This window comes from Furipterus horrens, unplaced genomic scaffold (assembly GCF_987537825.1).
Source record: "Furipterus horrens unplaced genomic scaffold, mFurHor1.1.pri manual_scaffold_1, whole genome shotgun sequence".
In the NCBI taxonomy this organism is placed as follows: Eukaryota; Metazoa; Chordata; class Mammalia; order Chiroptera; family Furipteridae; genus Furipterus; species Furipterus horrens.
This window is the reverse complement of record NW_028327171.1, coordinates 34,580,956-34,606,988: the sequence shown is the minus strand read 5'-3', so window position 1 is coordinate 34,606,988 and position 26,033 is coordinate 34,580,956. Positions and strand designations below refer to the sequence as shown.

Genomic DNA, 26,033 nt, shown 5'->3' with positions numbered 1-26,033 from the left:
TTCATATTTGTCGAGCTTCAGGATGTTGTTTCACTGTTTTATGGCCTTTGTTTCTGATGAGAGTTTAATGGTCATTTGGATGGTTCTCCTAAATGTAATGTCATTTTTGTCTGGTTAATTTAAATATTTTTCTCTTTATACTTCAGCAGCTTGACTTTAACATGCCTATGTGTAATTTTACCTGTATTTATTCCTGCTTAGGATTTACCAAACTTCTTCAATTTGTAAATTCACCAACTTGATAAACTTTTGGCCATTATTTCTTCTAAGGTTTCCTTCCTGCCTTATTTTCTCCATAGCCTTGTCCTTCTGTAACTCAGATGACTTGTATGTTACATCTTCTGATATTGCTGCATAGGTCACTGAGGCTCTGTTCAGTTTTTAGAAATCTTTCTCCCATTTGTTCTTCAGATTGGATAATTTCTATTGATCTGTCTTCAAGTTCACTGGCTCTTTCGGTCATTGCCATTTTGATGCTAACCCACCTAATGAAAAATTTTCCTTTTTCTGCTGAGATTTTCTATTTGTTTATTCATAGAAAACATTTTTCTTTATACCCTTGAACATGTTATGATAGTTGCTTTCAAATCCTTATCAGATCCTTTCAGTGTCTCAAGATGGGTCTCCACTAATATTTATTTTTCTTCAGAATGCATCACATGTTTCTGTTTCTTCTATGTTTAGTAAGTTTAGGTGATGTTGTGACTAATAAGAGGTCTGTCTGGAAAAAGTCTGGCCATTGTTAATTTAATGATAACGGTTTGCATGACGTTGATGTAGCCTGGCAGCCAAGGAGAGTGGACTGGAATGCACATGTATAAACAATGGCAACTTCACTGTACTAGTCAGTAGGGGTGGTAGTCATCATTGAGCAAGCATGTGTCCTGTGTGGCTCTCACATTCAAAATGACTGAGCGAGTAGAGCAATGAATCTGAATCAAGTTTTGCATTAAACTTGAACATTCCTCCATGGAAACTATATGGATGATTCAGAAGGCTACAGCTATAGGCAACTGTGATTGGCAGCTTCATCATGACAACACGCCAGCCTATGCATTACATCTCTGCAGAATTTTTTGGCAAAATATCAAATCATGCAGGCAACTCAGCCTCACTACAGCCCAGATTTGGAGGCCTGTGACTTCTGGCTTTTCCCGAAAGTAAAACCAGCTTTGAAGGGGAAGAGATTTCAGAAAGTTAATGAGGTTCAGGAAAATACGACGGGGCAGCTGATGGCAATTGGGAGAATTGTGTGAGGTCCCAAGGTGCCTACTTCGCAGGGAACTGAGGTGTCATTCTCTTATGTATAATGTTTCTTGTATCTTGTATTTTCTTCAATAAATGTCTCTATGTTTCATAGTTACATGGCTGGATACTTTCTGGACAGACTTTATATATTTGTAGAAACTCTGGATTCAGTTATGTTCCTTTCAAGAGTTTTTTGTTTGTGTGTGTTTTTTTTAGTCAGCAGTTAACTTGGCTGGACTCATACTACAGACTTTACACTTCCTGTGGTGGACAGCAGGAGAAAGCTCTGTTGCCGTCATTTCAGGGCTATCAGAGTTGCCTTGGAGTGTGCGCCTCTTGCCTGCATGATTTAAGGGTTATCTGTGCACAATTTGATGCTCCCCCTGTGTGGCTTTCTTTTTTCCAGGATTGCCCACTTCACTTTTCAGCTGTTGTGATTGTCATGAAACCAGTTCTGTGTTTCTTCAAGCCAGTAAGATTATGGATTTTCTCTCTGAGTTTTAGTCACCCAACTTGGCATGGATTGGGTCTGCCCTTAGACAGAAACAGTGACATTTCTTTCTGCTTGTTTTTTATTGTTCTTCTGACAGCTTTTTTTTTTTTTTTTTTAATATTTTGTTCAGAATTTATAGCTGTTATCCTTGAGCATTACCTCATCGATTACTGAAAGTCAGAAGTTGTGACCCTGGATAATTTTTATATAATTTTTAATTTTGTAGTTACTGCAATTGCATCCAGTTTTTCCCCCAAGGGTTGCTGGGTATATTTCTTCTAGCACCTTTTGTACAGATAGTATAGCTCTTGCAGGCTATAGGTTTTTTGTAGGAGTTTCACTTCCAGACCCCTGCCTCCCACAATCCTGAGGTCATGTGTCGTAACAGTCATGTGGGGACAGAAAATTAATACCAGACCCTTTATCCAAGATCAAATCCTTTGCGCCTCTTCAGCTTCAGTTCCAGTATATCCATCTGACTTTAATTTGTTTCTTCATTCTTGGAAACTGAAAGCATTCCTTCATTATTGTTTTTGTTGCTGCTCTCTCTGCTTTTATCTCACTAAATATTTTCTTAAAATGATTACAATTTATTCAGAAGTTCTGTATTTGTAGTGGGAAAGGGAGCACCTACATTAGCTTAATTCATTTTGTTTCTAGATGTTTGTAGCAGTGTTTTCTATCATAGGCAACATCAGACCATCCTCAGAATACCACTCTGGCTATGAATTCCTGCAGTCAGGAGGGCACTGAGTTATAGTACGGATATGTGAACGCTGGGCTTAGGTATGTAGCTCTTAGAATAGCTGAGGTAATAGGAACAACCAATGTTATTTCAGCATCTACTATTGCCCAAGCTCTAAGCCACTCACTTTATACCATTTAATTGTTACAATTCCTTTTTTTAATAGTGTTACCTTGATTTTACACATTAGGAAGCTGAGACTTAAGAGTCGTAAATAACTTGTTTCAGGATAGGAAGTCATAATTCAAGCTGTCTGACTCAAAATTACATACCTTCCATGGTCTCTGCTACCTTAAACATTTTTTTAAGTATATATGTAGCCAAAAAGTTGAGACTTTGCTATGTTTACTCGCAGTTGTGACAAAATTGGAGAACTCATTAGCACTGGAGAATATCTCGAGGAGTTTGCACATGTGTTTGCCGGTTTCATTCTTCTCATAGGTGAAATTTGTGGATTATCATTGAAAACACTTTATGCTAATTAAACTCACTCTGATGGAGATTGTTTGCTCATTCCTTTGGAGGGAAGTAAAAAAAAAAAAGGATCAGAATTTAAACAGTTGGAAAGATTAATGTTTAATGGAGTCCATATGAGGGAACTTATGTTCTTCTAGCTAAATGGGACCAACACTAGAGGATGAGAAGTTCAGTATTAAGAAAAAGTCAATAATAGTAGAAATGATTATATTAAAACCCTTGAATTAGTAACTCTAGCTTTCTGATCAACATGTTTTTGTTCAAAAGCAACGTTGTGTTCAATAAAAAGGTCTTTATTTAGTATTCAGAGACAGTGAAAGAAAATTTTTTCAGTCATTTAAAAAAAATTTTTTTATTTTTCAATTACAGTTAACATACAACATTATATTAGTTTCAGGTGTACAATATAGTATGATTAGATATTTATATGACTTATGAAGTGATCACCCCAATAAGGCTAGTACCATCTGATACCATATAGTTATTACAATATTATTGACTGGATTCCCTATGTTGTACTTTACATCCCTGTGATTGTTTTTGTAGCTAGCAATTTGTACATCTTATTCCCTTCATCTTTTTCACCCAGTCCCCCAAACCCTCTCCCAGCTGGCAATCAGTCTATGAGTTTGTTTTTGTTTTGTTCCTTTTTTAAAAAAAATATTTCACATGTAAGTGAAATTGTATGGTATTCAATATATGTGTCTCTCTGTCTGATTTACTTCACTTAGCATAATATCCTTTCGGTCCACACATGTTGTCACAGATGGCAAGATTTCATTCTTTTTTATGGCCGAGTAATATCCCATGTCCACATGTACCACCTCTTCTTTATTCATTTATCTATCAGTTGACACTTAGGTTGCTTCCATATCATGGTTCTTGTAAATAATACTGCAATGAACATAGGAGTATATATGTCTTTTTTTTATATATAGTTGATATCTCTTATTTATCTACCATTCTTATGCCCTGGCTGGTTTGGCTCAGTGGATTGAGCGTCGGCCTGTGAGCTAAGTGTCGCTGGTTCGATCTTCCAGTCAGGGCACATCAGAGAAGGAAAACTCTGACTCCAAAAAACCTCCGCTGCCTTGCAGCATACCTCTTCAGGGGAAAGGCTAAGGGAGTAAACCCCGACAGAAAATCCGGAGCCGGAGTCCCTAAGGCGGTTTGACGTTGTAGTCAACACCGGCAACTCCTGCGGCGCACCAGAAGCCAAGCTGTATTGACTCCGTCTTTCCCTTGGACCCTTCAGCTGCGAAGAGAGGGGGGGTGTGCTGCATGGGCAACAGCAGACCCTCCATATCACCCTGCCCAGGCTCTGTAGCTTCAGCTTCACTGGAGAGGACACTCCAGCGTCATCGTAAGATGTCGATTCAACACGGGAGGAGACAGATACCGTGTCACTCCTGAGTCGGACTGCACAACCATTCTTGGCGGTGCAGATAGACTCTTAAGAAGCTACACCATCGTCTCTCGAGACGGACGGCTGCCGACGACGACGATCTACCATTCTTAAAGCAAATGACAAATTGACTTTTCAGGGATCAAAGTTTGCTATTAGTGAGGATTATCTTCAGTGTTTACCGCACCTCCAGAAATAGGAGGATTCCATACAACAGCAGCACTTTGCTTTTTAAGTTGATTACTCTTTAGTCATACTCATTTGCCTATGCTTGCCATAAAGCGAAGTTACTGCCTATGACATCTCATAATTGATAAAGTTGGAGAGTGAAGCTGTTTACATAACTCCTAGTTATATCTCTTTTAAGACTCTCCAAGAGCAAGTTAACTATCTTATGATGCTATTAACTGAAAGGGAAAAAAAAAAAATCCTTCACAGTCTTTCATGCTTTTCATCAATTAGAACATACAAGGCAGCATCTTCCTCTATCATCTGGTCTTTCCAATGACCTGAATTTTCTCTTTGTTGTTCATTCTGTCCAGTACAATTGCTGCTATCATCAGCATCCATTGGTTCAGTTTTTACTCTCACCCCTACTTCTGAATGGTGCAAATCATCATGCAATGAAGCCCAGCAATTTTAAATCATTTCAATGACTCCTTCCAGATGCTTTTGAGACCTATCAGCTGTTTCAGGGTGTTGACATTTCTGCACCTCCATCATGACCCTCAGGGTCTCTCTTGCTTGGTGGGGTCAGTATTCATTTAAGAGATGATTCACATGTACAAAAAGCAGCTTAAGGTATTCTAGTTTCTCTTCTCATTTTATACTTCCAGGGCTCCTTATCAAGATATCTAAAAGGTCAAAGAAATTAGTAAGGATAGACATACTGAGTTTTCTCAGTTCTTTCTTGTGATCAAACTGCAGAGGATGAAGCCCTTTGATGCCCTGGCTTTCTAAAGGTCAGATAATAAGATCATCACACTGGACTGGTAGCCAAACATCATATAACTTTCTTGTATTGGAGGTGGGGGCTTGGGAGCTAGGCCTTCCTGAATATATTTATCTGTATTCTCACTGATGTACTGCTTTGGAGGTGGTGGAAGGGCACTCACTTGCTGTGGCTCACCCATTGTGGAAGATCAGGAATCTCAGCTCTGGGTTTACCTGGTAACCACTCTCCCCACTGTAGGCAAAATCCCTGTCTTTCTGAATTAGTATTTTGAGTTTCTTCAGATAAATTCCCAGAAGTGGAATTGCTGGATCCTTCTTTGTCTCTTGCTATAACCTTTGTTTTTAAAGTCTATTTTTTCTGGAATATGTATTGCTTTCCCAGTTTTTTGTTTGTTTTCATTTGCACAGAATAAAATTTTTCATCTCTTTACTTTCAGTCTGTGTGTGTCTTTCAATCTAAAGTGGGTCTCCTGTAGGCATAATATGTATGGATCTTGTTTTCTTACCCATTCATCCACCCTATGTCTTGTGATTGGAGCATTTAATCCACTTACATTTAAAGTAATTATCGATAGGTATGTAGTTATTGCTATATCATTATTTGTATTTTCAATCTTTTTTTCATCTTCTTAATGAAGTCCCTTGAAGAGTTCTTGTAATATTGATTTGATGGTGATGAACTCCTTTAGCTTTTTCTTGTATGAGAAGCTCTTTACCTGTCCTTTGAATGTAAATGATAGCCTTGCTGGATAAAGTAATCTTAGTTGTGGGTCTTTCCTTTTTATCACTTTGAGTATTTCATGCCAAACCCCTCTGCCCTGCAAAGTTTCTGTTAAGGAATCAACTGTCAGTCTTATGGGAGCTCCCTTGTAGGTAAATAACTGCTTTTTTCGTGTGACTTTTAAGATTCTCTTTTTCTCTAAGCTTTAGCATTTTAATTATGATGTGTCTTGGTGTGGGCCTCTTTGATGCCATCTTGTTTGGGACTCTGCACTTCCTGGACTTGTATGTCTATTTCCTTTACTAGGTTAGGGAAATTTTACATCATTATTTCATCAGATAAGTTTTCAATCCCTTGCTCTCTCTCTTCTCCTTCTGGCATCCTTATGGTGTGAATATCTGCACCCTTGATGTTGTCCAGGGGTCCCTTAAACTATACTCATTTTTTGGATTCTTTTTATTTTTGATGTTCTGATCAGGTGTTTTCTGCTACTTTGTCTTCCAAATTGCAGGTCAGTCCTCTGCATCTTCTAATCTACTATTGAATACCTTTATTGATTCCCTCAAACATAATCTTTATTTTAGTTATTGTAGTCTTCATTTCTGTGTTTTTTTAATGTTTTCTATCTCCAACTATATATTTCTCATTTCTTTGTTGAAGTTCTCACTGAATTTATCTACTTTTCTCTAAGTTCATTGAGCATCCTTATAACCAGTGTTTTGAACTTGATATCTGGCAGATTTTTTTTTGGTCTCCATTTTGTTTAGTTCTTTTTCTGGAGTTTTGTTCCTTTTTTTTTTTTTTTTTTATTTGGGACATGTTTGTTTTCTCATTTTATTTGTCTCACTGTGTTTGTTTCTATGTATTAGGTAGAGCTGCTACATCTCCCAGTCTTGGTAGAGTAAACCTACATAGTAGTTGTCTTGTGAGGCCCAGTGGTATAGTCTCTTTAGTCACCTGAAGTAGGTGCTCCAGGTGTGTTCCTTGTGTGGGTTGTGGTTCTCTCTGCTGTAATTGAACCTTGATTATTTTTGGCATATCAATCTGGGAAATTGGCTCTGAGGCTGATTAGCTGTGAGGATTGGTCATACCTATAGAGGAGGTTGTTGTGCAGGGGCGGTGCCTACTTTAGCTTTAGCTAAAGAATTTGCTTTTTGCAGGGCTCTGGTGCCTACTGAGTCTGCCCTTTGGGTGTGTCATTTGTGAAAGTGGTTGGGCGGTACTCTGGTGTGGTCTAAAGCTGGCCACCCAGGTGTGCTGAGGCCTCTGGTGCAGGCCAAGATCAGCTGATGCCTGTGCCTGCCCTGGGGCCACTTGGTAAGGGCTTCAAAGTGATCTTCAGGTAGTTGCCACTTGTTCTGGGCTTGGAAATGTCTGGGAGAGGCTAAACTGCAAACTGAGGCTGGCTGCCAGTAGTACCAATCTTGGGGTTGCTTAGCAAGAAGTAGGGGACACACCCAGGCTAGCTACTGCTTGTTTGGGGTTTGTGAACCTTTGTACGATTTTAGGAAAGACCACGGCATGAGCCAAAACAGGTGCTTTATATGTGAAAGCCACTGGAAGCAGCATGGGTGGGCCTGCAAGTTGAATGTGGTAGGCTCTCAAGGAATAACCAGGACAGGGTGACCAGTGTTAGGCAGGCTGATGGAAACTTAGATATGGTGCCTGCTCATACTTTTGTGTGGGGGAAAGCTGCTCTTCCATCTCTCACCCTGATGCCGGACAATTTTGTTCCTCCCAATGTGTCCCAGGTGCTTTTCCAGCTGCTGCCCCAGTGCTGGAGTTCTGAGCGAGTGAGTTCAACAGCAAGTAAGTCTGGGCAGAGGCCCTTTAAGAGGTATCCTGGGTCTCCAGAAGCCCTCTGTCTCACTCAGCCACAATCCCCATCACTTCTCATAGCCATAAGTTATAAGGACTTCTCTTTCTGTCACTGGAACCCTGGTCTGGCAGACCTGGTATGGGGCTGGGACCCCTTGCTCCTTAGTGGGGGTACCTCGGCAGTTGAGATAGCCCTCCTAGTTTTTAACCACCATACACGGATGGGTATGGGACCAGCCCATTCCACATCTCTGCCCCTTTTACAATTCTTGATGTGGCTTCTATTGTCATCGTCGGCAGCCGTCCGTCTCGAGAGACGATGGTGTAGCTTCTTAAGAGTCTATCTGCACCACCGAGAATGGCTGTGCAGTCTGACTCGGGAGTGACACGGTATCTGTCTCCTCCCGTGTTGAATCGACATCTTGCGATGACGCTGGAGTGTCCTCTCCAGTGGAGCTGAAGCTACAGAGCCTGGGCAGGGTGATATGGAGGGTCTGCTGTTGCCCATGCAGCAGACCCCCCCTCTCTTCGCAGCTGAAGGATCCAAGGGGAAGACGGAGTCAATACAGCTTGGTTTCAGGTGCGCCGCAGGAGTTGCCGGTGTTGACTACAACGTCAAACCGCCTTAGGGACTCCGGCTCCGGATTTTCTGTCGGAGTTTACTCCCTTAGCCTTTCCCCTGAAGAGGTATGCCGCAAGGCAGCGGAGGTTTTTTGGAGTCAGAGTTTTCCTTCTCTGATGTGCCCTGACTGGAAGATCGAACCAGCGACACTTAGCTGACACTTAGCTCGCAGGCCGACGCTCAATCCACTGAGCCAAACCAGCCAGGGTGCTTCTATTGTATATTCTTAGTTACAGGATTTCTGTTCAGCTAGAGTTCAGGCAGTTCTCCCTGATGGTTATTCCGTAGTTTAGTTGTAATTTTGATGTGGTTTTGGAGGGAGACAAGCACAGCATTTACCTACTCTACCGTCGTCGTCGTCGGCAGCCGTCCGTCTCGAGAGACGATGGTGTAGCTTCTTAAGAGTCTATCTGCACCGCCGAGAATGGCTGTGCAGTCCGACTCGGGAGTGACACGGTATCTGTCTCCTCCTGTGTTGAATCGACATCTTGCGATGACGCTGGAGTGTCCTCTCCAGTGAAGCTGAAGCTACAGAGCCTGGGCAGGGTGATATGGAGGGTCTGCTGTTGCCCATGCAACAGACACCCCCTCTCTTCGCAGCTGAAGGGTCCAAGGGAAAGACGGAGTCAATACAGCTTGGCTTCAGGTGCGCCGCAGGAGTTGCCGGTGTTGACTACAACGTCAAACCGCCTTAGGGACTCCGGCTCCGGATTTTCTGTCGGGGTTTACTCCCTTAGCCTTTCCCCTGAAGAGGTATGCCGCAAGGCAGCGGAGGTTTTTTGGAGTCAGAGTTTTCCTTCTCTGATGTGCCCTGACTGGAAGATCGAACCAGCGACAACCCTCCTAAGCTTGCTGAGCCATGCAGATCGACTGTAGGCCAAATGATCTCAAAATGTAATTGCATCACAAAAACAGTTAGACTACATGGTGGGTATTAGATCTGGTCTCTGAAGCTGTATTATAAAGATGCTGCCTGAACTTCTAAGGAGCTTTTTAAGCTGATGCAATTTTTGCTATAGTGCCTCCAATTTGTGGTTAAAAAGAGTCAAGATGGCACATAAAACCCGTGTGAGTCAAAGTACATGGGTCAGAAGGGCTTGCCCCATCCAAGGGCCATTTCTCCGCAGCTCTGTGCATGCTGGTATACACTATTCTCTCATTTATCGCGGGTTATTAATGTTCTAAACTCCACCCCCACCCCCACCTCCTGCGGTAGGTGAAAATCTGCGAAGTAGGAACCTTACCTACTCTACCATCTTGACTGAAAGTCAAAGATCTTAAAGTCATTTTAATAGAAATTAAATTTATTCTGGAAAAATATTTATTTTGTTCTTATATTGCTCAACCACTGAAGCATCAGTGGTCTGTTTCCCTTAGTAAGAAAAATGTTTATATCATTTTACTTAGCATAAGTTGTCAACCAGAATAGAATCTTGTGAATTCAGTATATGCAGTTAGCTTCCTCTTCTAAAGATTGATTGCAATGAGTGCATAGTCTTTTCTTGACCATAAAAAATGAAATATTCATTTAACTGAAGGATGTTATTTTTACAAGTCTAGTCACAGTTTTCTGAAATACTAATTACCTTTTTATTAATAAAGAAGAAATTTCCCTTTGGAATCCTTATTGATTTAAGTCAATCCAGTAGTTGTACAAGTCTCTCACTCATCATACTTAATAAACTTATTAACAAACTTTGGAATCAAGAAGGGCCCTCCCATATTTTCTCTCAAATATAATAAAAATGTTTATATGTGCATTGCCATTCATAGAGGCAGGAGCAAATCTTACTTAGATATTGGCTCAGAATCCTCACCTAAATACCCTTAGCATTTGGGCTAAGTTTTTATCACCTGGTTGAGGTAGCTTAGATTGTGTTGTTTTCTCTGACATTTAGTGATGCTGAAAGTGGGGTTTTTCTTATAATAATGCATCTCTTGTAAAGTTCTTAACTTCAGTTTTTAAATGAAGAAATTTAGTGTGAAAGTTACTTTGTCCAGTTAGCCAAGACAAAAATAGGAGCAAACTACAAAGTTGAATCCCATCAGGTTGCTGCATGACCTGGAGCAAGTCACTTAAGCTGCCTGTGTCCTCAGTTTCTTTGTCTATAAAAAAGTGACAAAAAGAGTATTTTCTTCATAGGGCTGTTGTGACAGCAGATTGAGTAAATGCATGCAAAGCACCTGGTTCACTACCTGTGTTATCAGAGAAGCTCTGGTTCTTCTCACCAATGCAGTAAAGAATTACAGATCAACGAGCCTATTAGTGTGCACGCAAAATTTATTAGTGAGTGGGGTGGCAAGCTCACCCTAGGGTGGCCAGAGGGCCAAGAGCACCATGAGGGCCAAGAGCCAAGAGAGCAAGTCCTTTGCTCTGAGGACTTATATAGTTGGTGGGATGGGGATGAAGAAGTTACATTTTGATTGATGGATAAAGGTGGAGCTAACTTTTCTCTGGTGGCGGTGGAGCATGACTACCCAAATGTAAGTATGTGTGGGGATCTGTTAGCCCGAATTCTTATCTTGCTGCAGACTCTATTTGTTCATCTTGTTGTGAAACACATAAATGAAGGGAGGCAGTAAATTAAAGTTGGGGGAGTTACCCAAAGTTGTTTTATGGGCTCTTCCTTTGGGCACTGTGGACCCTCTCCCACCTTTCTGGCCCTGGGATGAAAGCACAATTTCAAAGGTTTTCCTTCCAGATAGTGGAAAGGATACATAGAATTTCAAAGACTTTCCTCCCGTGCTAACATAGTGTTTCTTGTGATGTTGAAACACCTGGCAATATTACCAGACAAGGCCCAGGACTGCTGAGTTAGCGGGTAAGACATGTCTCTTTGCTTTTAGCTTTCTATTAAGTTCTTTGTTAGATTGCACTGGTGAGGGTCCTGCCTTTGTTTCCCCTCTGCTGCTTATTCAACTGTAACACCTGGAACATAGTAAGTATCATGTGAGTTTATTTTTTATTTTTACTTTTAACTTTAGCAAGAAAATGGATCTCTGCAGGAGGCAGGATAGTTCAGTGGTTCATACTGGTTCCAACACTATCCTAGCCAAAGTTTCCTGGATAATAGAGCCTGAACTAAGGTAGGCTTTACTGGAAACAACCTGAGCGAGGGGAGAAGAGAAGAGAGGCAGGGGCATATGCAAGGTGGTGCATTACCTGGCTGGCTGTAGCTTCACAAATATCAGCTAATTTTTTGGTCACACATATGGGCTGTGTGGTACCAGTGTGCTCAGCACAGCCAGGCAAGGAGGAATGGGAAGAGAGGCATATATCTGCCAGGTCTTTAACATCCCCATTCTCACAGGTGGTGTGACTTGGTTCCCCATTTCCCATCGTTCTCCCCAAGCCCTCACACCCCCCCCCCCAACCTTTCACACACAACTCTGAGGAAGTCAGGTTTCAACATTTTCTCTGAATTCAGAGGCCTCCGGGGTGCTGTAGTCAAGGCAGCTCCTGCTGGGCTTTGTCATGGAGGCCGTGCCCTCAGCCAGGAAGGAGGAAAACGACTGGTGGTGTTCAGAAAAGAGGTAAGGGTGGTGGAAATGGGGATCTCCACTGAGCCAGTGGCAGAGGCCCGGGAGGCAGGTGGGACGGAGCCACCCTGGGTGGCGCATGCACTGGGACCAGCCCCACTCCTCACAGTGGTGTAGCCTCAGGAAGCTTCTGTGGCTCCACATCCTTGATTCCAAATGAGATTGTCATGAGGATTAGAAGTGATGTGCATTCAAAGATTGGTCGAAAGAAGGCACTTAATAAATAACATAATTTTTTCCTATCCACCCATATTTGAAGTAGTTGTTCATTTCTCTTAATACTTGGATTTGCCTCTGGATATGAAACACCTGAATTCAACATTATGATTGAGATGTACTATTGATAGAATAAGCTGGTTACTACTGCAAATAGGGTGATATTTGACCCTAGGACATATCAAAAGAAATGACTTAAGGAAGCCCATGGTAGAGAATAAAAGTCAGCCAAGGAGATCAAAGGATTTAGGCAAAATCATGAGAACTGAGAAATGATCTCATGCTAAAAAATGCTTTATGTAATTGTAGGTCTGTTTCTGTTTTAACTAGGGAGAAGACAGAACATGGTTTGCAACGCCTGTTCTGTGGACCCAGGGAGTCCAGATTATTTAGCACTATCATCTCCAGTCCTGACATCTTTGGGAGAATAGCAGGGGCAGTGTTAGGTCACATAGAGGCTTTGATAGGAAACCAGGAAAGAAGGATCAGTAAGTGGGAGTGTGTGGGGCTGTGGTGGTGTCAAGATCAGATTAGACATGAAGCCCAGAGGGAGGATAATGTTTGGAAATCAAACTTCTATTTCTTGGAGCCATATAAATAATAAGCAAGTCTACACTGTGTCCATTTCATAGAGCAGAAGCTGAAACCCTGAAGGTTGTTAGTTGCCCAGTTTAGCCTGATAATAAGGATAGAACAGATCTAGGTCATCTGACCCATCTCCTACATCACTGACATTTTGTAATCTGTTCAAGGGTCGTAGTAATGCCTCCATTGGTATCTGTGTAATTGATGTTCTTAAAACAAACAACAACAACAACAAAAAACCCTCAAAGATCCAAGTGTACATCAAGAGTCATTTTTTCTATGTGTTATTTTCTCAGAATACATAATCTGGAATGTAAAATATTATAATAACATTTACTTTATTCAAAGTCAGCTAAACTCAAGAAATAGTTATCCAAGGGTTACTGTGTCACTAGAAATGAAGTTTAGTACTTGAATCCACACTTATGAATTTTGCATTTCAGGGAGCATCAAGTCAGTTCTATACAAATCATTGCTGTATAATGTGTTTTGGGAGGTGATGGCGGATGGATCCACCAATTAATTTCATTACAATAAAAAACGGGAAACAAGAAATCCTTATGACTCAGTTTGGTTTTAAATGACATCATTATAATTCACATTTTACATTCATACATTAAGATGTGCTTTTTGGCTTAGAAATCCATTGCATCTATTTCTCTTGGTGAGCACAAAAACATTGAAAAACTATGGTGGGACTTTGCACGTTATTTTAGAAAAAGAAACAAGAAGTAAATCACAGCTATTTTGACAGAATGAATGTTGAGCTTTTTTGTTATTGTTGTGCCTTTTTGAATTGTTTTGTTCTAAGCATATGTAAAGTAAGGAGTAAAGTCGTCTGGTGTCCAACCCTCCTGCGACCTCTGGTTTCATCTCTAGCTACGTAAGTAGCTGGACTTAGGAGTCAGATCAACCAGAGTAGGTCCAGCTGTATCACTTCTCAGCTGACTAGCCGTGGGCAAGTTGCCCACCTTCTCTAAGCTTCTCATCTTAAAAATGGGAGTAACAATGGGACATAACTTCTAAGATTGTTGTGAGGATTCAATGAGATCATGCAATTAACTTTGCTATATAATGCCTGGTATATAGTACATACTCAGCCAATATTTACTAATGCTAATATTTATTTTAATATTAATAGTTGATAATATTATTATTGTATTTTGTCTAAGGCAATGTTTATGTATGTGCTATCTGGAAAGAAAAGTATCTGCTCCCTTTGATGTTCTGTTTTGCAATTGTTTTGAAAATTATGATCAGAGGAAAACTCTGGATTTCTCAGATTTCACCATGGAATAACTGGAGATAATTAAATGTTCCCTGCAAAGATTTTTAATTCTAGTAGTCAACACCAGAAAGAAAAAAAAGAAAGAAAAAAAAAACCCAACCCATTTACTTTGCGGATGCAGATGCAAACAGAAATAAAACACAGCTGCTGTTATTGCTGCATGGGTACCATCTCTACTTGGTACCAAAAGAAATAATAATCCTGCAGTGTAATTTTATAAGGAGGTAACAAAATCAATTACATTATCTCAAGTGAAAACACTGAAGTCCTTATCCTGCTGCTGGTTAAGAGAGTCTGTAACTGTGACAGCTGCTCACCCACCATTATAGATTATTTTAGTTGAAAGAAAACATGGGCTAATTAATGAAGATTTGACTAGGAGTATAGATGGCCTTATAGCTTGATATTTAAGAATGATACCAGCAATGCAACTGTTGGATAAGCAGCCAACCCAAAGCAACCATGGACACAAGTGAAAGACAAGTAATTTTGGTTCATTTTCCTTATTAAATGATAAAGTGTTTACAAAAGCGTGAACAAATCTATATACCCTTTGGGTCCACTGAAATTACACACAATCTTATAAAATGTTATGAACCACACACACACAAAAAAGGCTAAGAAGGAATTTAAGAGAGGCTGTAGGGATATGTTGTTTCCATAATTGTAATGACTGTGGGACTAGTAGGGTCTTTCCCAAGATATAGTGATTAAAATAGAGAACATATGTTGTTATAGAATTTAAATTTTATATATAAAAGATTAATATATAGACATTCAAGCCTACAACATGAAATCCATAATTATAAACCTCTATAACCAAGTTCATGAGATTTCAGAGCCAGACAAATCTGCTTTATAAACTCAACGCTGACACAGGTTGACTGACCTTGGACAAGTTACTTAACTAAATCTTTCAGAATAACCATAAATACCAGGTAAGATCATCTCGAGTATTAAATAAAATAACTGTGCTAAAATTGTGTTTAGCACATAGTAAACACTTGAGGATACATAAGACAATTCCTTTCTTTCTTTTCTCATCCTTTAAGTTTTTCACATGTTTATGTTTTCTTTCTCTCTATTTGAAATAAGATATTTATTTTAGTTTGATCCAGTGACTCTGTAGTGTTTTATTCCCATTACCATGTGTAGAGATATTTAAGACATCTCTGTATATATTAAATTTAACATTCATTTTTCACATTAACACTCTGTCTAAAGGGAAAGTCATTTGTAACCCACGTTTCCCTTTGCTGTGCTAAGAACATTGGCAAAGTTACTTATCATAAGACCTTTTAATCAATAGAAAATACCAAGAGGCTTTATGAATTCACATTTCCTCCAAGTGTCTCATTTCCTCTAAAAGTTTTCATTACCTTGTATTTTAAATAAAGCAAGACCAGTCTCATGGTTGGCATCTAATAAGTGTTTGTTGAATTGAGAGGGAAGGAAATAAATATTTTAATTGTGACTCAAGGCAAACATCCCTTAATAAAGGCAGAACAGACTTTGATTAAATTATCCAGGTTAAAGACCATTCTACCACTTGCTTCTCAATTTTTTTTTAAAGCTACTTGGGTTAATTTCTTGGGATAGGAGAAGGGTTGAGTTAATTACATTGTAAGGGGAGGTTAGGGTTAGGCTTTTAGTGTTAGAGGGACCCTAGAGATAAAATGGGTCAACCTCCTCAGGCCCTGAGAGTTTAAATGACTTCACTCTGTGATGCTGAATTGCAAGCGGAATTCATTTCCTTTTCTTTCCATTTGAATTAGGTCCTTGGCCGAACACTCATTTTACTAAAACTGACTTTCATCTATTCCAGGGGCACTTAAATATCTACAAAAAATATATATAGGAAGATAAATACCATGGTTAAGAACATCAGCTCTTGGGTTGGAGAAAACTATTTTCAGATCCCTTCTTCTCTGTGACCTGGGCCATATTATCCAAAGTATTCGTTGCATTGACGTGGGCTCTCCATGCACTGGTTTCCTTATCTCTAAAGGAGGAATGTCAAACTCTTGTCATCTTCGAAGTAAAAATAACAACCCTTCATAGATTTATTATTGACGATCAATGTAATAATGTCGGCGGCGGCGGCAGCTGTCCGTCTCGAGAGACGATGGTGTAGCTTCTTAAGAGTCTATCTGCACCGCCGAGAATGGTTGTGCAGTCCGACTCGGGAGTGACACAGTATCTGTCTCCTCCTGTGTTGAATCGACATCTTGTGATGACGCTGGAGTGTCCTCTCCAGTGAAGCTGAAGCTACAGAGCCTGGGCAGGGTGATATGGAGGGTCTGCTGTTGCCCATGCAGCAGACCCCCCCTCTCTTCGCAGCTGAAGGGTCCAAGGGAAAGACGGAGTCAATACAGCTTGGTTTCAGGTGGGCCGCAGGAGTTGCCGGTGTTGACTACAACGTCAAACCGCCTTAGGGACTCCGGCTCCGGATTTTCTGTCGGGGTTTACTCCCTTAGCCTTTGCCCTGAAGAGGTATGCCGCAAGGCAGCGGAGGTTTTTTGGAATCAGAGTTTTCCTTCTCTGATGTGCCCTGACTGGAAGATCGAACCAGCGACACTTAGCTCGCAGGCCGACGCTCAATCCACTGAGCCAAACCAGCCAGGGTGGAATATAATAATGTATATAAAGGATTATCACCAATCCAGGTGCCTACTAAGCAACTGTATGTTATTACAATATAAATTAGAAGTGGGAGAGAAAGTTAAAGAGAAGTCATGTAGACAAGACTAGTCCTATATTTTTCTAATAGTAGTCACAAATTTGGCTCCAGGCTTCCTTTGAGCCAACACAAAAAGAGAAACATGGTTGATTACATAGGTCACAGAGAACTTAGTTATGTTAATTATACACATCTGGCCAAACCAGAACCATTCTATTCCACCACCATCTTTGAATTTCCAGCCAAGATTTCTTTCTACCAGGGAAAGCAGTATAGGTTTTACAGTCTTGTTGAGTTACAATAGGGGCTGCTCAAGTTTGCCAGTGCCTATCTTTATGCATTTCCAATAGAGCCCCCCCCCCCAGCTTTTTGATAGCCCCTGTAGGAGGGAACCCAGTGAAGTGCCTTCCACTCAGCACAAGCCATTGTCAGAAAGGCCAAGACCTTGGAGGAGGCCAGGGGTGAATTTGGCGTTATATAGCTGATTTCCCTCACCCACACACGACGTTCCTTAATCACAGAGACCAGCCTTACTATCTTTACATATTCACTCATTGCTTCTCACAGTGAATAACGAATGGGTGTTCAGTAACTGTTTGTGATTTGCAGTGATAAATGAACATGTGTAGAGAAGTTACTGGTATGAAAACCCTCCTGTTTTAGGGCTTGATTGTAACAGAGAGGTTATTTCAGGCAAGACGGATTTTTCATCCAACTCTGATGACAGTGCTCAAGGCTTAAACCTCAGTATTTTAAATGAAAAATAAAATCTATATGAACTCCTCTTCCCTGGGCACTGATGTGCAACGACTTGTGTTATTAAATGTCGGAATGAAATAGAACCAGTTTTCTTTAAAAAGGAGAGAAGTATAATTCTAGCAACTCTTGTATCTTTCGGAATAGGTATACTAATCAATTACCTTTCAAGACATTTACATCATTATAACTCATGTAAAGTTCTGGTTAAAACCTATCTCAAAAAGATAGCATATACTTTGCTTGGAATGTCACCTACAGAGGAAATGGAGAAAGGTTATGCTATCAGAAAAGTATTTTAACATCTACATATTGAAATTATTGTAAAATGACCTAAGTTTTCTGTAGAAAATATTTCAAGTTGCTTATTTTATATATTCTTTCTTTCCATGTAATTGAGTTAATCAGTCCCTTTTCTCTGGATAATCATTCCCATACCAATCTCCCTTGAGTCTTTCCTCACTTAGCCAAGTTAATAAAATTGGATGTTAACATTTATTCAATATGGTGTTTCTTTTTCTTGCTTGTTTACAGTGAAGTATCCCACTCCAATTTAATTTACAAGCTGGGAATCCTTTAAATGGTTAAACAGGAAAATAAATCACGAGGTTGTTTGAGATAACTGGGGATCTCATTGAGCTAGTTGACTTGTTTTTATATGCCATATCTAACCCTGGATTCAAATTGTAGACTAGGATTTTATTTGACCAAAATAACAAGTCCTTGTAATTTTTTTCTTCTTTCTCAGCCCCTTTGCTTTTACCCTGCCCGAAGCCAACATGTCACTGAAATCTGAGCGAACAGTAAATACATCTGCACTGCAGAAAATCGCTACCGACATGAGTAATTTGATAGAAAACCTGGACACTCGGGAGCTCCACTTTGAGGGAGAGGAGTTGGACTGTGACGTGTCTCCCAGCGATTCCAAGATACAAGAAGGTAAAGACTGATGGTCTGAGCCGGGAGAAGAGAGTTTATCTGGATGGCTTGGCAGAGCACAGATTTGAAGTAACCAGCAAATAATTGGTCTTTTTTGCTGATGTGTTAACACTGGGCCGAGACTTTGATTAACTGTTTCTTGCTGTCACACATTATGATTCTTAAAAAAGATGCCTGCAAAAGGCAAGTTATGCTAATATCATGTAATCTTACAATATCATTTTGTTCTTGCAATAACTTTATTTACTTATTTATTTTTTAGTGTATATCCCTTTCTCTGCTATTTATAAGACTCAAGGATTTAAGGAGCCTAATGTACAGACGTACCTCTCTGGCTGTCCAATAAAAGCCCAAGTTCTGGAAGTGGAGCGCTTTACGTCTACAAGCAGGGTCAGCACATTTATGGACTCAACTTACATTAGTTAGTATATACGAATGAATACATTGACTTCCATTTTCCTTCCTCCTAGCTGTGCCTGTGTTTTTAGCTTTTTGTTTGTTTTCTTACCACTTCCAAGTCTTCATTACCTCTCAAGAACCTACATTCTTTTCATTTAGTCTTTATTCTCATATGTCTTTCCCTATCCTGAAAGATGTATTTTTTAAAAATTTTGAAAAGGCGTTTAAGGCCATTTAGAAGCTTAATAAATTGCAAAGTACCTCTCCTAGTCTTCCTTGCTGCCCAATTTTCTGTTCAGTGTGGGCTCCTGGGGTGTAGCCATTCCACCTATAATGCCAGATATAAGTCAAGGAAAAGTCAACTTTTCCTAATGCTTGTTAAGTAAGAACAGAATGATGCTCCCTGGCTCTTGAAAGAAAAAAGCCAGGATACTGGATCAGCCAGTGCCATTACCCAAAAGTACTGCTGAAAGAATTCTGCTGGCAATCTCTGCCTCGGATTTGTTCCCAGCACCTGTCCCTTAGGCCCCACTCACATGTTTTTCCTTTGAGCACTGGAATGGCATCGGGAGTGAAATATCTTCATCAAGCAAAGTCGCCCCCTTTGAAAGGGATTGTACTGGGAGACGCTGTTAGGGTAGCTGCATTTTCTGTTCCTGTCTGGATTTTGCAGTTGTCACGTCTGGTGGATAAGGACTGTTGCTGCAGGGTGGTGGCCTTTGTCTCTTCAGGATAAGCTCTGGCTACAGACCAAGTAAGGCCAGCATGTCTCCTGCCTCAGGGCAAGTGTGGAGTCACCTTTTGGCCCAGGCAGACTGCCTTCCCTTCCTCTTTGTCTTCATGAGGATGACATGTGCTGCCTGGGTCCTGATGGCTTTTCCTGGTGCTCTGTCTCAACCTCCCTGTGCATATCCTGACTCCTACTTTACATCCACCTTGGTGCACAGTCTTTCCTCTAGGCTATACCTGTGAGTTGGGTCTCTATCTGCCTGGTACACCACTGAGCACCCCCAGCCAGAAATGCCTCTAAGATGACCTTTGCCTTTTATTTGCTGACCAGCTTTTAGACTGAGAGGCAGCAAGTGGGGGTTAAATTCACAGACTACAGAGCCAGACTGCATAATTTAATTCCTGTCTTTACTTTGTAATCTCCCACAAGTTACTTAACCTCTCTCTCTGAGTCCTCATCTGAATAATGGGTATAATAGAGCCTATCTTCTACATTTGTTATGAGAATTTAATAATATAATATACATACTGTTATACTTACATTATACAAGTATATTATCTATTGTATTATATAAATATACACTGTATAATGTTATGTATTATTATTATTATTATTATTAGGTATCTCCTAAAGTTATTCATGAAGGTAAATATTCAAGCTATCAGACCACAGACTTCTCTCTTTGCATACTCTTCTGTTAGTCAAATGAGTTCGGTTTAGTTCTGTTTTAAATTTTAGTCTGTGTGAGATAGCTAAGGATTATCTGTATCCTACTTAGTGTCTCATTTACGAAGAAACGTGAACTAAATTCACAGTTTGAATGTGATTCCAAGTTAATCAAAATGACCCTTTTTCTGATTACTTAATAGATTCTGCGTGCCAGCTCATGGCTAAGCACTTCTCTTTTCACTTCCATGACTACCTGATGAGGCAGATGTTGTCACCTGCTCTCCCAGGCTGGAGATCTACTACTTGTCCCTCCAGCTCCTCCACGCAGCCTGCCCCACCCTGCTTCTGCCTGCATCCTTTGGTAGGGCTCTTGCTGGAGAGCCCAGATGGGAGACTGGGGTCACCCTCGATGGCTGTGTCCATTGATCAAAGGCACCCATCTCCCTGCCAAAGCAGCCCTCTTTCAGTGGCTCTGTCCTTCTCTTCCAGCTCCTGGTCCTGCCTCTTGTCCCTTCAGGACCAGGGATGCTTTCACAAGTCCTAGGTGACTGCCCTTTCTTCATGATTTCTTATCCCTATCACACCTTCACAGACAGTTCCTGTATTAAGAATCCTCAAATTATTCCAATACCAAAGAATTCCAATAATTCTGCTGGGGTGCTGCCTGACAGAAGTGACACTTGACTGAGGCTTCACAGCTGATAGGCTGCACCACAGGATTTCAGGCTTTTAAAATCTTCAAAAAGGATGCAGCAGGCTGTTTCCATTGTACCATGCTGCCTCATGATTGCTAAGAATTTATTGTATAAAATTTTTGTTTTATGGGTGATGGATAAAACTTGGCATTTACAGTTTTTGTTAAGTATTCAGTTTTCTTAGAAATTCCTAAGAAATGTGGCAGCTTGCTTAAATGGTATAATTTTTCGTATTTATTTGACTTATCTTAAATGGGGCATTTTTCACTTGGATGCAATGTTTCTGGCCACTCTTGAGTTTTCCTGCCTCCTTTTTTTGTGAAGCATGATGCAGGATGGTGCCTATACTGTTGGCCAAGGTGAAAGGCAGCATGTAGTATTGAACCTAGAACTTGTTCCTTCAACTTCTGGTTGTAGTAACCATCATGGATCCTAAGTAGAGGCAAAGCAAGTGCTACATTTGAATATTTACCAGTGGTGTGGTTGGATTTCAGATTTAAGTGAGCAAGTTACATAAACTCTTGTGCTCCTGTTTTATAGACTATACCTATACAGAGTGATCATGCATTAGAAATTTGAAAAACATGCAAATATCAGTAATGAATAGCCACAGGCCAGCAATCACTCATGGGGTTGCTGACACTAGAGCTGGGATAAACTAGCAGAGTAGGAGACATTGACTCTCTCCTATCCCCAACACTATGGTGTTCAAGTATCCCAGCATGGGCCAGTGTCCTCCAGGTGGTCCAGAGTATCCAATCCTCTGTCCCCCTTCACACACACACACACACACACACACACACACACACACACACACACACACACACACACACTATGGGAGCTTCCTTCAGGATCTCCTGTGCTTTATTTATAAATATCCTTTCGTCTCCTGAGACCTGCTAATATATAAAAACTCCTATTGCTCAGGGCTGTTAGCTCTTCTGATACAAATAATTCACTAGTCAGCAAGATATATTTGCATTTTAATAAGACATATTTAAAAATTTTTATATAGTTAAATTACTGGGGAAAATATTTTGTGTCCCTCTAATGGACCTGTACCTTCCTGGTTACTGGTGATACTTCAAGGCAGGGAGTTGCAGACAAGGATGGACTTTAGAATGCATTTCAGAAGGCATAATGTCATTTGTGAAGGGCTAAAATAATGCTCCTGGAATCCATTTCCTCCAGCTTTCCTTTCATTGCTCCAGCTGTGCTCACTGCTTCTACTTTTGGGCAACCTCCTGATGGCTAATTAGGGTCTTCTCTCATTGTTTTTTTGACTTGGTTTCTTGTTTCAGGGGTGTGTGTGTGTGTGTGTGTGTGTGTGTATTTGTATATTTGGAGCAATAGGATTTGTGGGAGCTTGTCTTTAGTGTGATTCTGAGTTTGTCTTATAGATAAGACAAACATTTAAGAGAATATTATTCTATAATCAGTTGCTTCTGAAAACATCTTACTTAAGTACTCAGATTGGATTTAAGGGTACTTCCATGGTACTTATTAATTAGCTATTGTTAATTGAAAGATTTTGAAATTTTTGTTTTTAACTAAAATAGCACTCATTTGTATTTATCCCTGTAGGTACGAAGTATCAATCTTTACACAATTGAATTAACACATGGGGAATTTAAATGGCAAGTTAAAAGGAAATTCAAGCATTTTCAAGAATTTCACAGAGAGCTGCTCAAGTACAAAGCCTTTATCCGAATCCCTATTCCCACCAGAAGGTAATTGTTTCAAAATTAATTATTAGATTATCCCAGTGTCCAAGTTTAGTGGAAAGAGTATTTTATTCATATTATAGGTAAATGTTCATTGTTGGTGGATATTATCTACTAAATAGGCTCTTCTAACAATAAGCCACCTCATGAAAGATATTAGAGGGTCATGGCTCTAAGAATACTAATAAGTGTTTTCATTGTGTTTGCATGTGTGTGTTCTAGACACACATTTAGAAGACAGAATGTCAAAGAAGAACCTCGAGAGATGCCCAGCTTGCCCCGTGATTCTGAAAACATGATCAAAGAAGAGCAATTTTTTGGTAGAAGGGTAAGTCCTTCACTTCTGTTGTTCTGAACACAATTTTGCAGCACTGTAGAAACATGGCAGCTACGGAGAGTGAGGTGGATCTGGCTACAACTTTCCTCACCCACTGATCCATCGCCCACGCTGGTCTAGCGTCTCTGGAATGGGTCAGGCAGCCCCTTCTTCCCCAAGCCATTCTGACCCTGGGGAGGTTGCATTTTCCCAGAAGATGAGTTTTATTTGGTAAAAATGATGTTATGAAGAAGCTGTCTTCCCTGCAGAAACCTCTCTGGGCTTGGTGTGAGTCAATATTGAGCTCATCATTGAGAGTTTTGAGATCTACTCTTTTTAAATCATATATTTTCATACATTAGCTTCAGAATTTAGAATAGTTTGTGTTGAATACATGTAAAATCTCATTCCCAAACTATAGATGGGGCAGTTGGAGTCTGGGAAGAGGAGGACAGAGTTGCAGACGTCTATATCAGTAGGAACTTCAGGCCTGCTCTGCTTCAGTGATATGGTCCTGCATAGGACAGGTTAATTTTCTTTTACTAGAAAATTAGCAAATAAATGTTAGCTCTATTTTGCCCTCTGAAACTTTTGTGGTTTGAAAGGGATGCTCAATTTCTCCTTTGTAGTTGTCGTCTTGTTTAAAATCTTTTTAGGAACCCAGAATACTTATTTCCCAAGATACTGACACAAATAAAATTCTACACTTGGGGTTACCATGTGTACATGTATGAGTGCACGTGAAGATGATGAACTATGGCTTTAACAGTCAGTGCTTCAGCAAGTGTGGTAGTCGGTAGAATTGACATCCCTTCACCCCCTCTCACTTTAACATGTTTGAAATCAGGGTACAACTTACTAGAAAGTCTGTTTTTATTTAACTGCCCGCCTTATATTCCCCTACGAATCTGTTAAAAAATTGCAGTATATCGTCCAGTAAATTCAGTGTTAAATTGAGGAAATTCAGGTTTTTGGTAAAAATTAACAAATGCTTTAAAACCACCTATGATGGGCAAGTTCTGTGCTATTAAGTATGGAAGATTAAAAGGATATACAGCTGGGGCCTTGCCAGCCGTTTACAGGAGACCTTAGCATGTGAAAAATGAAACAGCAGGAAGAGATTTATATAATGGTCGAGAGAACTATGGAAATAACTCCTTAATGCTATTCAGAATTCCTTGCCCAGTGATAATATTAATAAATCACTTAATAACTTATAGAAGTTAAGATGGACCAATGATCACATTATTGTCCCTGTCTGAATTTTTCTGTGTGATGCTGTTATCTCTTATCTAAAATATTTGCATTACAGAAACAACTGGAAGATTACTTGACAAAGCTACTAAAAATGCCCATGTATAGAAACTATCATGCAACAGTAAGTACTATTTAGTAATTTAAATTTTGAATTTATAAAATTGTACATTGTCAGCTAAATTTTGGATGATTTTATTAACACAAGTTCTTGTATCCACTTTAGGATTCTACCTTGCATTAAAATAAATAAAATGAATACAAGATTGATTTGACAGCAAGGATCTAGATTATGGTGATGCTATTTTAAAATATAAAATATAACTGAATATGTCTATAACAATAAATTTAAATAAACTTGAAAAGCTGCTACCAGCTTGGTTATCTAGAAATCAAACTTCTTTCCTCCTCAGGATTCCAGAATAATCTCCCAAAGCATTTCTAACCCTTACAAGAAAACATTAAGTAGGAAGTGATGAAAACAGTTGAGCAGGGTTGAATACTCAAAGATTATACGGAGCATAATGTGAATGACATTAGATCGGCCTGTGGTGCTTGGAAAAGGCCTGCCTTCTCATGTGAAAGTGAGAAGCATGGGAAAACTAGGGAGAGAAGAAAGCCTTGGAAAATAAGAGAAGGTGGGACTTGGAAGCAGCTGGGAGGCACACAGCGGCCAGCATGGGGGAGCAGGCTTTATAGAGGGAATCAGAAAACAGTGAACTCTGCTTGTGTAGAGGCCCTTGAAGGTGTGGCATTTTTAAAGGGTTAGGCTTCAATTATCTAAAGGTCCGGCTAACTGAGAATGCACGGGATCATTATACTTTTCATCTGTGTTTGTATGAACTCTGTTGCTGTATGTATGGGTGTCTGTGTGGAACTTGAGAGTAGGTGCAGTTATGACTTGAGCTCTACTTTACAGAATGGTATCACAGCCATACTAAACAGAAAGAGGGAAGGCCTCTGCATTTAGGAGAGGAAGCAAGACCACCTTGACCATTAGGAGGATTTTGTTGACTCTGCCCTCTTGCTGTCTGCTAGTGTATTATTTGGAGGGTGGTCCCCTCTACATACAAATGACCTGGGCTGACCATGGTCCACCTTCTGCAGCAGCTTGCCCTGTGATGTTCGATGGTGAACTTGAAGGAGCTCGTATGGTTTCATAATTCTGGAAAATAGTTTTCCCAGGGAAACCAGAAATTTGGGTCCAACCAGTAGGTCTCAAGAGAAGGATGATGGGAAGGATTTCTTCCTTTCTAGGATTAAAAGCATTCAACTTTGAAAGAATGTAACAAGTAAGGTTATTACTGCTCTTATTAATAAAAATGCTGCTTCCTGTTGTGCTTTCTGAAACCTGTTTTCAGATGTTGTTTTATTTAATAGGGAATTATTTAAATGTGCACAAGTACCACCATGCAATGATTTTCCATTTGCTTTACTTTTCTGGCTGCCTGTGCCTTTACTTTTACTCTTTCTTTTGGTTCTAAACCAATACTTGCTGGGTTTAGTCTTCTGTTTCCATGTACATTATTATATTTGGATTCTAATGTTGACTACACAATTTTTTAAATGTTTATTTTAATATATATTTTTTAGTCATAAAACTCCTTCCAAGGTTGATCCATATTGTATTTAGAAATTCCAGAATGTCTTCAGAACATTTCCTTTGGACGGGAAAACCTGGTTACAACTGACTGAATATGTGTTACTTCTCCTTTTTGATGGCGACAGAACTCTTAGAAATTATTCAAGCATAGGATAC

General features: G+C 40.0%; 1 protein-coding gene and 1 pseudogene across 3 annotated transcripts in view; one reads left to right on the top strand and one right to left on the bottom strand.

Moving 5' to 3' along the window:
• Positions 1-26,033, top strand: part of PLD1 (phospholipase D1) — a 165,597-nt gene that overhangs the window by 19,754 nt on the left and 119,810 nt on the right. For all 3 annotated transcript variants that reach the window (XM_090273918.1, XM_090273909.1, XM_090273928.1), the window contains exons 2-6: positions 18,297-18,487; positions 18,750-18,877; positions 22,565-22,710; positions 22,927-23,032; positions 24,333-24,398. In XM_090273918.1, the coding sequence (XP_090130044.1) occupies positions 18,328-18,487; positions 18,750-18,877; positions 22,565-22,710; positions 22,927-23,032; positions 24,333-24,398 (606 nt within the window). In that variant the 5' untranslated portion in view covers positions 18,297-18,327. The remainder of the gene's footprint in view (positions 1-18,296; positions 18,488-18,749; positions 18,878-22,564; positions 22,711-22,926; positions 23,033-24,332; positions 24,399-26,033) is intronic.
• On the bottom strand, positions 4,801-5,501 carry LOC150020875 (mediator of RNA polymerase II transcription subunit 7-like; annotated as a pseudogene).